At 43.2% G+C, this 18003-nt stretch overlaps 1 protein-coding gene across 4 annotated transcripts in view; it reads left to right on the top strand.

The window, feature by feature from the left end:
* Positions 1–18003, top strand: part of LOC138141827 (tyrosine-protein phosphatase non-receptor type substrate 1-like) — a 73179-nt gene that overhangs the window by 22447 nt on the left and 32729 nt on the right. For 2 of the 4 annotated variants that reach the window (XM_069062704.1, XM_069062700.1), the window contains 3 exons: positions 1100–1121; positions 1969–2005; positions 6398–7842. In XM_069062704.1, coding sequence (XP_068918805.1) covers positions 1100–1121; positions 1969–2005; positions 6398–6520 — 182 coding nt within the window. In that variant the 3' untranslated portion in view covers positions 6521–7842. Of the gene's footprint in view, positions 1–1099; positions 1122–1968; positions 2006–5347; positions 5458–6397; positions 7843–18003 lie in introns of those variants that run through there. The other 2 variants (XM_069062703.1, XM_069062701.1) reach the window with 2 other exon arrangements.

Here is an 18003-nt window from a genome sequence, read left to right on the forward strand (position 1 = left end):
GATGAGAAAAGTGAGGCCCCTTGATAGGTTACCTTGACCAGGATCTCCTCAATAGTAAGTGTCCAAGATGGGATTCAACCCTAGGTCTTTTTGACTCCTAAGTTGCCAACATTCTATCTACTCTGTCACACTGTGTCTAGATAAAGAACAGAATGTTACCTAGAACATAGAATGTCAATTTGCAGGGTCACATAGAATACAAAATGGAAGAATCAGAAGCAGTCTTCTAGTTAGATCATCCAGTCACACTTCCTCATTTTACGAAACAAAGGAAGCACTCACAGCTCTAAAACTTAACCCCAGTTCCTTTGATCCCCATCTGTAGGGCTCTTTCTTTTCTCCTGCCTGTTGCCTCTCTAAAGGAAGATAGGTGTCTATGAGGCAGCTGGGCGGTACAGTAGAGAGACCTCTGAATTTGGAGTCAGGAAGACCTGAATTCAAATTCAGCATCAGACACTTACTAGCTGTGTGACCCTGGGAAAGTCACTTAACACCTCTTGGCCTCAGTTTCCTCATCTATAAAATGAGCATCATAAAAGTACCTACTTCCCAGGGTGCGTTGTGAGAATTAAGTGAGATAATACTTGTAAAGTGCTTTGCAAGTCTTAAAGTGTTATTATCAAGTGGAGGTTGGGGGAAAATCCCATTGTGTGTTCTTCCTTAGTCTCCCACCCCCAGTATGTATTTATACTTGTGGGATCAGCATCCAAGAGTAGTGCTGGAGTAGAAAAGCATTTATGGAGAGTAGTAGGGCCTGGAATGGGTGGGAAGGATGTATGTGGTGTAAGGCAACCAGTAAGTCTTTATTACAGTCAGAGAACTGGCCCTAGTTCTGGAAGTGGGGGACTACTAGATGAATGTATGTATAGGAGCCTTGGGGTATATTGGGCTTTAGTACCAGTTGGGGGTGCCCACCTGCAGCCTCCAGGGTCCCCGACCAAAATGCTTCTTTAGCAGTGCCTGGAGCTGGGAGTGCTCCACAGCTTGGGCCTAGCAGCTACCATCACACTCTGATAATCCCTAGAAGGCTTCTAAAGCCATTCTGATACTGGCCTGCACCAAAAGTCTAACATGATCTCTTTTCCTTTTCTTGGTCTAGGTTCAAGCCCATGTTTGTCCAGGTTTGTATGTCCTAGGTTCTGGATGATTCCCTGCCCCCAAAAGGGAGTTTGCTTTCTTCTTCACATTCCTGCCTTCTTCCCAGGAAAACATTTCTGCCACTGGGTCCAGATAATTTCCCAGTACAAAACATTTCCCAAAATCCTTGACCCAAGGCTACAACACCCCCAGCCTGGACACATGCTCCTCCAGGCTCTGTCCTTAGGAGGCCCAACCCTATCTAACAGGTGAAAAGAGGTTATTTATGCCTTATCGCTGCATCTCCCCATTCCCAAGAAAAGAGACCAAGCGTTTACCTTTTACTCAAGCCATGGAGAGAGAGCATCTGCCCCTGGGAACAAAAGAACAAGGACAAAAAACATCCCTATTTTAAAATATGCAACATTCTGAGATGAAAGAAAATGACAAATAGTGCTCACAGCATTATACTGGGCCTTATAAAGCGTGCATTCTGATCACTCAGTCACTGGCTGGTCTTGTGGACCTTTCCCTTCTCTGATCCTCAATTTCTTCCTCTGTAAAACTAGGGTACTACCTTAGATGGGACCATCCATTCTATGCCCCATGCCCAAAGTTCCTACAACTTTGACAGCCTATATCTATTTACTAACCTTTTGTGTAGTGATGACTATGCCCTTATTATAGAGGAAGAAACTGTGACTTAGTGAAATTCAGTGACAGAGTTGGGACTAGACCCAGGTCTCCTGACTCTGGAGCTCTTGTCACTGTTCCTTACTGCTTCATATACCATAAGTTGGTGACTACCCTTCCCAGGCACCCCTTCAAGTGTGGCAGGTCAGAAAAACTCATTTTATTTTGGACTTAGCTGCATCTTCTTCTCTCCTTTAGGCCGGGAGCCTCAAAGAAGAACCAGTCAAAGAAAGAGGTAAGGGCTTGATTGGGATGCCCCATGAAAGGCATGGGTGGAGTCAGTCACTAAGCAACTATTGAGCACCTGCTTTGAACACAGCCCTGAGCTCAGTATTCTTAGGGGAGAGGAAAGAGAGGAACTAGGACACACAGTATCTCCACTCTGAGAGTTTTAAGTCCAAACAGGAAGAAAAAGAGGAACATGTATGCATACCCATCTGGTAAGGTTTACATTTATTAAGCAACAGGTTGCAGAAGTTATGGAGTTTAACTCAAAAGGAAACTAGTGGTAGATAAGGTGTAATCAGGGAAATCTTCCTGGAAGAGGCAGGATATCAGAGAAGAAAAATACAATTAGGCTAAAGGAACATGTTCTTGAGTCTACTATGAAGAAGAATGTGTCATAGATTAGTATGTCACAGACTAGGCTGAAACGTCACAGACTAGAATGTTTCAGCTGGGAGGGACCTTAGAACACAGTTTGTCAGAGCTAGAAGGGATTATTATTAATAATCACTTAGTCCGATGATCTCATTTTTCAGATGAGAGAACTAAGTCCCAGAAAGAAATGACTTGCCCAAGGCTCCACTGCCAATAGATCATCTCTGTAGCTCCTTCTGACCCCACTTCTGTGGGTCTAGGATATTACCTGGACACACAATGAGTTCATATATACATACATATATGTGTACACACACATATATGTGTATATATGTATGTGTGTATAGGTATATATACACACCTGTGTGTGTGTATCTCCTTCCCCACTTTTCTACCCACAAGTCTGTCTCCTGATCCATCCATATCCTTCCCTCCAGAAAATCTTCCCTGAAGATAATAATAGTTCACATTTAAGGATTAATTGATTCTGATCAGGTTTTGATACCTCATGACCACTCAGCTGTCCAAATGGACTTGACTATTCAGCACTCAGTAACCTCTCATCGTATATAGTTGTCAACCATACTAGAAATTTTGAGCACTAGATCGGGAGTCAGGAGACGTGGGTTTAAATCTGGGTTCTGCCACTGACTCACAGTATGACTTTAGTTAAGTCCCTTCTCCTCCCTGGGCTTCCATTCACCTCCCTGTAAAATTAAGGGATTGGACCAGATGATTCTTTCCAGATAGGGTATTCTATATGTTTTGGCCCTAGATGCTCTCATCCTATAAAACAGTAGCAGCTACCAGAGGATTCACAACAGGACAGTCACTCCCTTTCCCCTCCTCAGTCCATTGACTAGGATGGGACTATTCCTCCCAACTGCTTTACCATCTTCAGAGATGGTGGGGGGGAGGGTGACGCAATGCTCCCAGGAGGATAGAAGGAAATGGGGGAGGGGGAGTGGCGGCTTTGTTGGTAAGTGCCTTCCCCATCTCTTCCTCTGGACTGAGGGTACCATGGTGACGGGTGCCATGGAAACTGACAAGCTGGAGGGAGGCCAGGGCATCCCACAGTGACAATCAGCAGCCCACGTGCAATGGTGCTGACCTCCCAGGGGTCCTGCCCAGAGCCCTTGGGCCTGCTCAGGGGCCAGGCTGGTCGCTGTTCCTATGCACCTTGCCTAACAGGGGTCCTTTGACAACTGATCACATTTATTTCTCACTGGTCAGACTCAGTCATGAGTGTAGCAAAGGGAAGAATCTTCCCCAGGGGGCTTGACGAGTTGGGAGCTGGATGATCAAAGGAATCACAGAATGCCAAAGGTAGCAGGGCCCTTACAGCATAAAATATCAGAGCCAGAGGTAACCTTGTTGTTTTGTTGATTAGTCCTATCAGACTCTTTATAACCCCATTTGGGGTTTTCTTGGCAAAGATACTGGAGTGGTTTGCCGTTTCCTTCTCCAGCTCATTTGACAGATGAGGAAACTGAGGCAGAGCTAAGTGACTTACCCAGGGTCATACTTGTAGTTAGTAAATATCTGAGGTCAAATCTGAACTCAGATCTGACACTCTATCCACTGTGCCACTTTGCTGCCCTTAGAAATAACTTTAAAGACCATCTTGTCCAACTCTCCCTTTTGTTTGTTTATTCATCTATTTATTTATGCATTCATTTACTTATTTATTCATTTATCTATAGATAAATTAATTCATTTATTTTTACAGGTGAGAAAATTAGGTCCTAGAGAGGGAAAATGACTTCCTAGATTTACACTGTGTAGCAGTATCAAAGTCAGGACTTGAATCCAGATCTCCCCACATTTTATTCTACTCGGCCAAGGGGCCCAACTTCCCTTCTCCTACCCAATCTGCCCTCTCCCCTCTTTCTTCCTTCTTCCTCCCTGTTTCCTTGGGAAACTTGTTTAAGTACTCCTTGTGTCCCCACTAGCCCCCTTTGGGGCAGAGTCCAGATGGAAATAGGGCTGACTCCAGTTACTTCCATGGTCCCAGTTAACACCCAACAGGAATTCACAGGAATCTAATGTTTATCTCCCCATGAGAGCCCTACATGGCAGGACTGATGAGTAAATGCACCCCAAAGGCCTGAAAAGTCACCCACCCTGGTGTCTGTATCAACTCATGGATTTCCTGGTCTCTCATTCGGTGCCAGGATACCATCTGTGGCTGCAGAGGAATCCGGCTCCTTCCACTGAAGTGGAGGCAGTGATCTCCAGTAACCTCAACAGGAGCCTCGAATAGCCTTCTGGGGAGCCTAGTCATTGGGAATGTCTTTTACATAATCACTAGCATTGGGCTCTGAAAGCCCAAAGCATCAGAGATCATAAGATTTAGAAGTGGAAGGGGCCTCAGATCACCTAATTCTACTATTTCACTTTCCAAAGGAAGAAATTGAAGTAGGGAAAGAAGAAATTACTCAAGGTCATCCAGGTGGTGGGTGAGCTTTGACAGTCCTTTACAACCTGGCCCCTGCTTAACCTTTCGGTCTCATTAGAAGTGACTCTGTCCGACATGCCATGAGCCAGCCAAGCTGGCCTTCTTGCAGCTTCTCACACATGGCACTCCACCTGTCTCCATGCCTCTATGCTGAACGTCCCACATGGCTGGGATGCACTCTCATCACCTTCCACTTTGTAGCCATTCTTCCTAGCTTTAACAGGTTCTGCTCAAGCACCGCCTTCTACACTGAGCTTTTCTTGATTCCCCCATGCCCTTCCTCCCTAGTTACCTTGAATTTATTTTGCATTTATCATGTATAGGTGAGGGAGTGATGATATGTTTCACATTGCCTTCCCTAATAGAATATAAGCTCCTTGAGGGCAGGGACTGCTTCCTTTTAATCTTTATATTCCCAACACCTAGCCTGCAGCTTGGCACAAAGCAAGCACTCAATAATTGCTTGTTGATTCATTATTTGGTGCCTCAAAGAGTTAATATTAATTTATTCATCCTTAGGGAATATTAATTCATCCTTAGAAGAGGAGCATGGATCCTGCCATGTCCTTCATTCCACAGAACGAGAGCCTAGAGAAGCTGGCACTTGTGACCTTGGGCAAAGCAATCCATTTCTATGGGCCTCGATTTCTTCAACCATAAAAAAAGGGGATTGGACTATGTGACTTCTAAGGCCCTTTCTAACTTTAATTCTTATGACCTGTGATCTTAGGTGATGACTGAAGTTACACAAAAAAAGTAGAGTTTGGGTCCTGGCCCTAGCTTTCCTAAGGACCAGATAGGAACCTGCCCTAGAATTTAGCACTTTGACATTGGCTGAATGGGTCCACAGTAGTCTGTGTCTTTTAGTTAGAAGCAGAAAAGCCTGGGTCCCTGATAGTGATAGGATGAGGGAGGGGGAGGAAGGAGATTGGTAAAGGTCAAAAAAAAAGGTCAAGAAGGAAAAGTTACTAGGGGAAGATGTGCTTTGGCAAAAGGAATGAAGGAGATTCAAGGGATTTCCAGGTCATCTATGATCCCCCTCTGGCTGACAGGGATATGGGCTGAGAGATCATACATAGCTTCATAACCATCCTTGTGAGGATGCAGATGTTGGAACAAAAAGAGTAAGGGAATGAGACAGTTTTCTTTTGTGATTCTTCTGAAATTGGGAATTCTTTAGCTTTTCTTCCCACCCTGGCCCACAGACTTATAGGACATAGAACCTAGAATGCCCAGAGCCAGAAGAGATTTAACAGAGTGGCAAAGTGGAAGAAACCATGACTTTGAGGCCAGTGGACCTGGGTTCAAATCCTACCTTTGACATTCAATACCTAGGTGACCTTGGGCAAGTCTTTTAAACTCTCTAGGTCAAGACCATCTCTTCCAAAGCCCAAGGTCATCGAATGAGGCAGGCCTGAGAGGAAGGAATCAGGTTTGGTTTGGTTTGCTTTGGTTTTTTAAAATATACACTTATATACCTTATCCATATAGATTTTGGCTTCACCGATAAGATTCCTCCTCCCTTCCCCCAAACCTCCTTACCAAAGCCTTTTTTCTTTACATTTCCAGCCAACCAAAAACAATGAGATTGTATATGCTGATCTCCAACACATGGGTAAAAATCCTCAGTCTATGAGCCCAGTGGAGAGGAAGGGTCTCCATTCTGAGTATGCCACTATTCATGTCCAGTAATTGGGACCCAGCAGAAGCAGCTCCAGTGAGGATGGAAGGACCAATTTCCAGGGATTCCTGAAGACTCTCCAGTTCCAGGCAGAAAGAGGAAAGTTGAAGCTTCTTTCAGGGACCTGAAAATAAAGCCCATGGGGATCAATGAGAAGTAAAACCTGTGTAGGAGGCCCAAGTCTGCCAGTTACTAGGCTATGGAGTTTCAGACAAATCCTTCCCCTTCTCTGGTCCTAATTTCCTCATCTGCAAAATGAGAATAACAACCCCTTGACTTCTTGCCTCACAAAGCTCAAATGAAATAACAGAAGTAAAGCCCTTTGTAGCTATAAAGCCCTGTATCAATATTGTTTCTCCCTTCTGGAAAACAAGCAAACGTGTTACTGGTGACCTGGGAGCTGCTCCCATCTTCCAGCGAGCTTTGAATCTATGCACCCCTAATTCATTTGGGGCGCCAGGTCTCCTCAGATCCTTTGGCCTTGGTCTAGAACACTGGTGTCCAACTCGCCACTAATCCATACATCAGGATCCCTGATGGCTGCACAGTGGCTTAGTTTTAAAATGTAATGTTATCTTTGTTTCATTGTATTTTTATTTACTTTGTTAAATATTTCATGATGACTTTTTTCATCTGGTTCAGGCAACACCCAGGAGGTAACACCTCTGGCCTAGGACCCTAAAGCGGCACCAAAAACTCTCCAGAGTTTACTCTAGGAAGAGAAATACTTGATGGAGATCATCAGAATAGAGACGGTAGGGGAATTCTTAGCTCAATAATAAAATTGGCTGGTCTAGCACCAGGTTGAACTATTGAGCACAAGTGATCCATGCTTGGGAATCCCTAAACAACATACAAAACTGTCAATAACAAAACTCTACATGGTAACAATTGAGTCCTTAACAACAATCTTAAATATATAAAACGAACCAGAGGTAGCCTGATATAGTGGATAAGAGAGGGGCTTTGGGGGCGGCCAGGTAGCACAGCGAGTAAGAGCACCAGCCCCAGAGTCAGGATGACCTAGGATCGAATCCGGGCTCAGACACTTAGCACCCACTCAGAAACACCTGGCCGTGTAACCTTAAGCAAGTTACTTAACCCCAATTGCTTTTGAAAAAAAAAAGAGAGGGGCTTTGGAGTTGGGAAGATTTGGGCTCAAGTCCCATCTCCACCACATGCTGGCTACGTGACCCTGGGCATTTCTCTAAACCTATTATCAGCTTTATTTATCACTATTATTTTTATCTGCTTTGTTTAAGGGAGTTCCTCACAAGAACAAAATCATATGGCTTGCTAAAAAAGTAAATAAATAAAGCAGACAAGGAATCCTATAGACTGGCCCTGGATAACCTTTCTTTGGCCCAGATGGGCATTTCTAGACGACTTCTACAGGGGACGTAAGGAGTGCAGGGAAGGACTGACAAACCAGGTCTTGCTATTCAGGACACTACCTGGTCAGAGCAGCTGTAGGTCAGCATGCAAGGTCAGGAGGGTGTCCCATAGCACCCCTGGGAGAGAAGAAAAGTAGGAATAGTGTCATTCAGACCCTTCTCCCTGCACAGCTACAAGGTCAAAAAAAAAGCAATAGGAGGACAGGTCAACTCCAGAACAGCTGCCTGCTGCTTTTTGTCACTCTAGGTTCCATTGGTCTGGTTCACTGTCTTAGAAGACATATAGTGCCATTGAAAGTTCTTCTAGCAGACATCAGGTCAGAAGGGAGAGTGACCCTCATTAAAGTAACAGAACCATTTCCCTCTTCATGGACCCCTGAGGTATCCATGGATAGATGTCTGTGAACATAGATAAGAAAAAAAAACCAACCCTACATCTTTATTTCAATATAACTGGTTTCCTTTGTAATCCTACATATTTTATTTTATGCATTTTGAAACCATTATTCTGAGGAATCCTACATGCCTAAAATAAAATACTTTAGGATTGGAAAGCAAATAATTATTCTGAGGGGTCCATAGACTAGACTGCCAAAGATGTCTATAACACAAAAAAAAAGATTAAGAATCCTAGGGTTACAGTCTTGAATCATAATCCTGCCCTGTGTTTCTGCTAGAAAGGCATCCCCTGAACCTGTGACCCATGGAGAAATATTCCTGTGCTGACTAAGTAGCAGAGAGACGGACTCTTTACTGCCGCCCTCCCCATTCACACAACCAGATGGGATTAGCTGTTAACTACAGACACTGTAAGGGACAGTGGAACCAAGGACAACTGAGAACACTCTTCCCATCCAGAGTTGTTGCTATCCATCATAATGACCACCACATTACCAATGTAATGGTGGGCCTACCCAGTAACACACATGCCCTTAGCTCAAGGACAGGAACCTTTTCTAGAAAGGGGAAGGAAGTAGCTGTTTCTCCCTCCCAAGGAAATTGCTATTTGAGAGAGCTCAAAAAGAAGGCAATGAGGACTTCAAAGGAATCACTTGGTAATAGTGCAATGAAACATAGTAAAAATATCTGATTTTAAGTCAAAAGACCTGGGTTCAAATCTCACCTCTGACACTACTTGAGTGACCTTGGGAAAATCACTCTCAACCTCAGTTTCTTCAGCTATAAAATGGGGTTCAGATAGAGTAGTTAGCTTCCGAGGTCCCTTTCAGCTCCAAATCTATGACCCTATAACTTTTAGGCCTTGGAGCTTTTTGTTCACGTTCCATGAGGGGCAAGAGACTTTGGGCATTAAACATTTTTCTTTCCCTACTCATTTTTCTTTCCCTCTCTCAAAGGAGGGTTTGATTATTAGGTAACAATCTAATAGAAAGAAAAATCTTATTTCCATCTTCCTGGGATCTAGGTACACCTTTCACCAAAGGGTAATTTGCCAGCAGATGTGATATTTTTTTTGTTGTTGTTCCAGACCTTTGATTTCATTAGCAAGGGAAACTATTGGTTTGAAAACTCCCTCCACTCATGTGGATCAGTTAATCAATAAACATTCATTTTTGTACCAGGCTCTACTATGTTCCAGGCACTGTGCTAAATGCCAGGGATACAAAAAGAGGCAAAAGACAGTCCCTGCCCTCAAGGAGCTTACAATCTAATGGGGGAGACAAGAGGCAAACAAATGTGTACAAATAGAAAATAACCAAAAGAGAGAAGGCACTAGAATTAAGAGGGATTAGGAAGGGTGCCCTGGGAAAGATGGGACTTTAGTTGGGACGTAAAGAAAGTCGGGGAAGTCAGCAGGACTTTGTTTTGGTCACAAGAAAGGCTGGTGAGTCTGAATGACTCAATACGCCCTACTAATTAAAAAACTGTAACTCATATCTTATGTAGGTAGTGAGTCAGAAGCCCCATTCTAATTCTCTATGGAAAACAGAATCACTAACCAATCAATAAATAAGCTTTTATTGAGTGCCTATTGTGTGCCCAGTCCTGTAGGGGATACAGAAAAGGAAAAGAAATGGGTTTTCCCCTCAAGAAGTTCACAGTCTATTTGGCGAAATACATCTACACATTGAACCAAAGATCAGAGAAAAAGACTGAATTGAAAGGCAAACCTGTTGTGAACTTGACCTTGGAGTCCTTTCTCTTCTCTTGGCCTTAAAAATCATTATCCATAAAAATGTAAGGGTTAGAATAAATGGCCCTTCCAGCTCTAACAGGAAGACAATATTGTATAATGAAAACAGCATAACCTAGTACTAAAATTATAAGGATCTAGGATAGAGTACCAGCTCTGACATTTACTAAATACAACTCTGGGTAAGTCAATCTCCCTGTGTCTTGTTTTTTTTCAACTGTAAAACAGGGAGTTAGAATTCTTGTACTGCCTCTCTCCAAGGGCTGTTACGAGGAAAACATTTTGTAAAAACCTTAATCAATCATTCAGTCCACAAGTACTTATTAAGACCTACTATGTGTTAGGCACTATGGGAATGCAACTATAAAGAATGAAGTAATCCCCACTCAAAGTTCGCTCACAGTCTTAAGACACTAAAGGAATGCGAGCTATGATGACGAATATGATGATGATGATGGTGTGCTCAAGATTCCACAGTGAAAAATGGCTCAGCCAAAACTCACCCTAGGAGCTCCTTCCATTACATCTTATTCCCCTCCCTTCTGAGTTATCTATGTATGATCTCATCCATCCTTTTCACAACAGCCTTGTGGAGAAAATGACCCCCAGAAGAATAACACTTTTTTTAAAAAAAATTTCACCAATATGTATTAAACACCTACTTCATGCAGAGCCCTGTGCTGGGAATTAGAGAACATGCAAAGCTTAGGTAAGACACCATTCTGGCCCTCACGGAGCTCATAATCTAGGAAGAGGGTGCCATCAAAGATAACTATCATATATAGCATGACACGGTAAGAACACCAAAGAGGTGAAAGAGAAATGCTCTATGAGGTCTAATGAGGAAAGTCATCACTGAAATCTAGTGGGGGGAGTAGTAACTCCAGGGGTGAGAATTACAAAATAGGCCATAGGGACCAGTGTTCCTCAACTCACACCATGAAGTGAGCTGAGCATTTCTTCCATGCACAGAACTAGCCTTCTAGGGAATAGTGATCATAGCGGGGAAAGGGGGGAAATAGCTCCAATTTCTCTAAAATTTTAAGGTGTCCAAAACACTTTACCCACAACAGACCTATGAGTCTGGTAGAAAAAGATTAGCCCCATTTTACAGATGAAATTACTGAGGCCAAGTGAATCTGAATGACTTGGTCAAGGGTATCAGATCAAAGGTTTGCTCCCAAGCCTTCTGTTCTCAAGTTCATTGCTCTTTTCCTACCATATTTTATCGTCCGGACTTTACAGGGGCACCTGTAAAGGCCTAGGGAGAGCTAAGTAGCTAACTACTTTGCCAGCTGCAGCAGAGCTGGGATTATAGTTTATGGCCTCAGATTTACCACAGGCTACATACACAGAGAATGAGCTGAGAATGGAATCCAGTTGGCACAGTGGCTAGTGTGCCAGGAAGACCCATCTTCCTGGGTTCAAATCCAGCCTCAGATACTTACAAGCTCTGTGATCCTGGGCAAGTCACTTCACCCTGCTTGCCTCGGTTTCCTCATCTATAAATTGAGCCAGAGAAGGAAATGGCAAAGTACTCTAGTATCTTTGACAAGAAAACCCCAAATGGGGTCAGGAAGAGTCAAAAATGAACTAAACAACATACTGACTCCAGTATGGCAATGACCTGGAGTGAGGGCCCCCAGCTCTGTTTTCCCACCTTCTTCTGAATCCCCTCCACATCAAAGCTCCCTATCTGATGATGACTGTGACACTGAGGCCCGGGTCGGCACATCCTGGACAAGGCAGAGCTTTCCTGAGTCTGCCCCCTCCTCCCTGCCTCCCTGATCCTGGCCTGGGACTGCCTGGAAGCAGAAGTCTGAGCCATCCCCTCCCTCCCTCCCTCCCACCCCCACCGAGAGACAAGGGCTCCTTCCTGAAGGTCAGAGGAAAGGGACAGGTTGTCTCTCTGATGCACGAAGGATGGGAGAACTGGCTTCCTCCCTTGAAAAAACCCTTCCAGTTTCCATCAGGGCCATTCCCAAGCCACTAAGCGGCGGTTGCCAGGTAGAGACTTCCCGAGAACAGATTGATTTCCAAGGGCAGCTGAGAAAAGTCGTATTAAATGTGCAAATTGCTGTAGCAGCCCCCTTGATGAGCCCACGTGAGGCAGCCTCCTGCTCGGTGAAGATGAAACACATCTATGTGCTCCCTGACAAAGAGAAAGCCGCAGGTTCTAAAGATGGCTGGGATGACCAGCCCAGAACTGTGCCCCTCAGTCTGAGCCTCCCGGTGCCTGGGGCAGGTCCTGACCACTGGTGGCGCCCTCTGTTGACTGCAACAGAGCTGACTTCCCTTTCTGAGGTTGGACGTCATGCTTCATGAAGCATTGCTTGCTCTGGTTCCTCTTCTGAAAGACCGGTCTTTCCAGGAAGTCTATGAAGTTCCCGATGCCTCAGGGTGGGTCCCCTTCCCCCAAGCAGTTCCCCAGCAGAGCTTCTCTATTTCTATTTGTGACCCTACTTTTTTCTCCCTTTTCCTCTTCCCCCATGCAAATAACCCAGCAAATACACTGGGAATGGAAGAACAAAATGTTACTCTCTATCCCTTAGCCACGTGACACCAAACAAGTCACTTCCCTGGTTTTATAAAATGCTCTAAATCTAGATTCAATGAGCAACCATTTCTTAACCATTAAATGAGGGGGTTCCAGAGGATGTCCTCTGAGGTCACTTCCAACTCCAGTTCTATGACCCTATCTGAACCTCTGTTTCCTCATCTGTGAAATGGCTGTGATAATTCTTGTACTACATACCTTACAGGCCTATCAGGAGGAAATGAATCACTTTGTAAATGGAAGCATAAGAACCAACTATTATGACTATTGATATTGCTGGGTCACTATCTTCCCTCAGGCCCCAGTTTGAGAAGGTATCCATCCCTTGAGGATTAATAGACCTTGTAAAAGGGACCATGACACAGTTTCTGGACCCTCAGCCCTACTTCTGTTCCCCCAAAATGTCCCACTCCAGATCTACCTTCCCCTTCCACTGTGCTCTTTGGAATGCCGGCTCCATAATGACAAATTCATTTTCATCTTATACCTTTTCTTTTCTCACACCTTCTATCTTCAGAACTCACTGAGATATGGTTACCTCTGAATGGTACCATACCTCTGGCTACCCTTCCCAAGACTGGTTACATGTTCACTCCTATCTCCTGATTTACTCACTGCTAGTGGGAGAGTTAGAATACTCCTTGCTCCCTACTGCCACCTCCAGACTTTTCCCCTATAACATGCCCAGTAATTTTTCCTCCTTTGGTATTCACACTATTCAAATTTATTAACCAATATCAACCAATTATGGACCATTATCTGATGGCCTCCCCCGACATTTTTTTCTTAAGGAGTTCAGTGCCTGGCTCACAGTCTTTCTCTCCACCAAAATTCCTACCTTTATATTAAGAGTCTTGAACATATATACCCATATGTATGTGTGCATGTGTATACTCCCTCAAATGTCCTAACTTCTCAGTTCCCCAATTTTCTCAATTCCCATGAACCTCTCCTACATGCCATTAGATCGTTGTAGCCTAAATCTTACCATCCTCTATAAGTATTCTAATTCCATGTTCATGAACTCTGAAATGCCTTTATCTGATCATAATCTTTTTTTAAATTCCACCTCTCCCTCTGCTTTATAACATTTAACCTTATTCTTTCTCCTCAATAAGATCACCAATTCTTCTATCTCTAACTTTTTTCCATTGTCATCATCCCTGCCCTAGCTATATTCTCCTCCTTTCCCTATCTCTACTCCTTTGTGAACCAATTCAGCCCTACACTTTCTTCCACATTTGAATCCCTTGCCTAATCAAGGTTGACTAGTCACCTCCTTGGATTACTCCCACCATCTTCACTCCTATTCTAATTAGACTGCAAGCTCTTTGAAGGTAGGGGCTTTTTTCCTTTCCTTTTTGTTTTTTTTTTAACTCTCTAGCATTTAGCACAGTGACAGGTACATAGTAGGTGCTTAATAAATGCTTTTTGACTTGGCTTATTAAATTGATTATTCATATACTGGATGGTCACAAAATTGTTCTGTCTATTGAAAATTTATATTATATAATCTTAACTGGTCTCTCACTGCAACAAGGCAATCCTTTTATGCCTCCCTAATTAATTACCTGTTCCACTCACCACAGTGACTATCACAAATCTTTTCTTTCCTCTTCAATCTTCTCATGGAATCCTTTTTCCTACACTTTTAACTGAAGACTAACCTATTAGTGCAATGAAAAAAATTGAAATCATTCATCAAGATTTCTCTCTTCTTTCCTCCTCATCTCATTATCACTCAGATTTCTTCCCTTGATACCCATCCTGTCTCTCATGAAGAGGTAGCTCTTCTCCTTGCCAAGGCTAACCCTCTACATGAATCCTTGATCTCAAGCAATTCAGTCTTCTCCCAAAGATTGATTTTCCTATTATCCCCACTCTCTCTGTCATCGTCAATCTCTCCTTAATTACTGGTTCCTTCTCTGCTGCTTTAAACATGTTCATATCTCCCCCATCCTTAAAAAAAAAATTTAAAACTTTGCTTGATTCTACCATCCCTTCTGGCTATCATCTTTTCTCCTCCCCCTCTTGATGAAGATACTTGAGAAAGTCATCTACACTTGTACTATCCACTTCTCCTTTCTACGCCCTCCACAATCTGTCAGTCAGGTAGTCAACCAGCATTTATTAAGTGCCTGCTATATTCCAGTCTATGCTAAATGCTGGCAATGAAAAGCAAAAAATAATCTTGGCTCTCAAGGAGCTCACAGTCTAATGGAGGAGACAATATACAAACTACTACATACAAATAATCTCTGCACAGGATAAATGAGAGAAACTCAACACAGAAAGTACAAAGGCTAGGACTTGGGGGCTTCTTGCAGAAGGTGGGGTTTTAGTTGAGACTTAGAAAAAATTAGGGAAGGCAGGAGTCAGAGATGTAGAGGGAGAGGCATGGGGAACAGTCAGTAAAAATGCTTCAAATCGGGAGACTGAGTGTTGTGTTCAATGAAAAATAAAGAGGCCAGTGTCCCTGGATTGGGGATGCCATGCACAGAAGCTTTCCAGAAGAACTGCTACTGTGAACAGCTTTTTAAAGGTTCTAATTACTCAGTATAGTGATCACTCTATTCCACAACAAAAGCAAAACATCCATGGAAAATCAAGGCACAGTATAATTCAAAATACAGCATTCACCATGTTACAACTTATCACAGAAAATCACAATATAATATTCACAACATAGTCTCAAAGTAAAATAGTCACTCTTAAGTTAATTCAATCAGTCACTTATCAGTAGTATCAAAGTACAAAGTCAAAGTCTTCCACTCTTGGGGCAAAGTCTTGATTAACTCAATCAGTCATTAGTCATAACAATAGTCAAAGTACTCAAAGTACAATCAGTCACTTATTCAGTAAAGTCTTACTAAGTATCATAAACAAAACCCTCCACACCTTAGGTCACTACTAAACTCTAATTCCATAATTACTCAGTACCCAGGGAAAGGTCTTTTCATCTTGACTTGGGGCCTGTTCTCAGATTCCCTGGATCCCCTTCCATGGGGATTCTAGATTCTACCTAGATGCAACAGACTGTCACCTGGGTTCAATGGCAGACAGCTCCCAGTTCCTTGACCAGCTCTCTGGGGAGGTCCTGCTCCACACTAGCGTTCACAGGGTCAGTTCCTTCACCACTTCTTCTCCAAGGAATTCAAGGCTCAACCAAGCCACAAACAAACAAAGTCTCAGCATCCTGGTCATGCTTCAGTCACCTGGGCTCCTGGCTCCTGGGCTCCGGGGCTCCTAGCTCCGGGATTTAGGGCTCCTGGGATCCTGTTCAGAAGAAGCTCCACAATCACAAGTTTTCAGGACTCAGTTTTCCATTCTTCTGTAGCTGTTCTGCCACCATATCTAAGTCTCAAGAAATTCTGACTGATCCTTTGGGGCTTTTCTTATATACACAGTATTACCTACTTCACTTCCTTCAGCCAACTTCCTGTTAGTCAGTAACAAGGGGCAGGAGTTCATACCTTCTGTTCCCCCAATCAGAGGCTTGATCAGTTATTAAGTGTTAAGTACCTGCTACTTTTTCCAACACAAAAGGGATCTTAAAGTTCAAAATTAGATTACTGCAAATTTAAAGATCTTCCCTGCCCCTAGGCCCTTTGATAGGCTTAAGAGACTCTGAGAACCTTTCTTGATTTGAAAATATACTGTGCCCCCTAATAGGCTGAATATGGTCACATGGAGCCTGTGGCAGGAGGCTTGGTTTTCAGGAACGCCCACATCTTGATGCTGTGTGATTGGGCAGTGGATCAAGAGGGTGGTTAAATTCTCTGACCCAGGAGAAGGCTATATAATTCCTGATGTGAGGCTTTGCTTTGGGGCTCACTTTGAGAAGTGTTGTGTGATTTGACCTGACGAGACTCTGGGCAGCTGTTGAGCTTCCCCCCCCCCCCCTTTGAAAACCCAGATGTTGATGCTTCCCTCTCTGGTAACTGTGGTTTGGTATGGATGTAATGAGCAGACCGTTTGGAGGCCTGTCTACTTGATATGTTTTTCTGCTTTCTTGAACTTCTGACTGTATACTCTGAAGTTTGGGGTGCTGACTTTCCCCTGAACAAGGTAAACAATATATGTTTGATTGATTAAAGTAAGCTTGTTAACCCATTTTGAATTGCTTTCCTTCAGAAAAGCAGATCTAAGAAGCTGTGTTGGCAGCCACCCTGGGGATGCTGGGGTGCTTGCTGCTACAGGAATACATGGCAGGGAATAAAGTGTAAGATGTCTGGAAAGATTAGAAGGGAACAGGTTATGCAGGGCCTTAAAAGCCAAAAAAGAAGAATTTATGCTTGACTCTGGAGGCAATAGGGAGCTATTAGAATTTACTGAATATGAGAGTGACTAGGTCAGACTTTATCAACTTTAGGAATTTGACAGCTAAATGGAGAATGGATTGGAATGGAGAGAGATTTGAGGCAGGGAGACCAACCAAAAGGTTATTTCAGTAGGGAAAGGAGGAGAATATAGCCAGGGCAGGGATGATGACAATGGAAAAAAATTAGGGATAGAAGGATTGGTGATCTTATTGAGGAGAAAGAATAAGGTTATAAAGCAGAGGGAGAGGTGGAATTAAAAAAAAAAGATTATGATCAGATAAAGGCATTTCAGAGTTCATGAACATGGAAGTAGAATACTTATGGAGGATGGTAAGATTTAGGCTACAACGATCTAATGGCATGTAGGAGGGGTTCATGGGAATTGAGAAGATTGGGTAACTGAGATGTTAGGACATTTGAGGGAGTATACACATACACACATACATATAGGTATATATGTTCAAGACTCTTACTATAAAGGTAGGAATTTTGGTGGAGAGAAAGACTGTGAGCCAGGCATTGAACTCCTTAAGAAAAAAATGTCCTGGGAGGTCACCAGATAATGGTCCATAATTGGTTGATATTGGTTGATAAATTTGAATAGTGTGAATACCAAAGGAGGAAAAATTACTGGGCAATTGTTATAGGGGAAAAGTATAAGGTGATGAGGGCCTGCACTGGGGCAGCAGCAATTACTGAGAGAAGAAGGAATATACCAGAGATATTAGGCAGAAAAGATCAGACTTGGCAGCTGATTGGATATAGGGGTTGAGAAAAACTGAGGGATTAATCAAGGATGATACCTAAGTTGGGAGCCTAGTTGGGAGCTTGACAGTAATAGAGAAGTTAGGCTTGAAAGGAAAGATAACGAGTTCATCTTTGGATATGTTGAGTTTAAGATGTCTATAGGACATACAGTTAGAGATATCTAACAGGAAGTTGGAGATGAGAGAGTGGAAGCACAGAGGGAAGTTAGAATTGAACAAAAAGATCTGAATCATCTGCATGGAGATGACAAACTGAAACCAAGAAGCCAATGAAATCAAATGAGATAGAGGAAGAAAAGAGG

The sequence above is a fragment of the Petaurus breviceps genome, unplaced genomic scaffold (genome assembly GCF_028583685.1).
Source record: "Petaurus breviceps papuanus isolate PSGF00001 unplaced genomic scaffold, PetGlider_PUasm1.0 90503, whole genome shotgun sequence".
Lineage (NCBI taxonomy): Eukaryota > Metazoa > Chordata > Mammalia > Diprotodontia > Petauridae > Petaurus > Petaurus breviceps.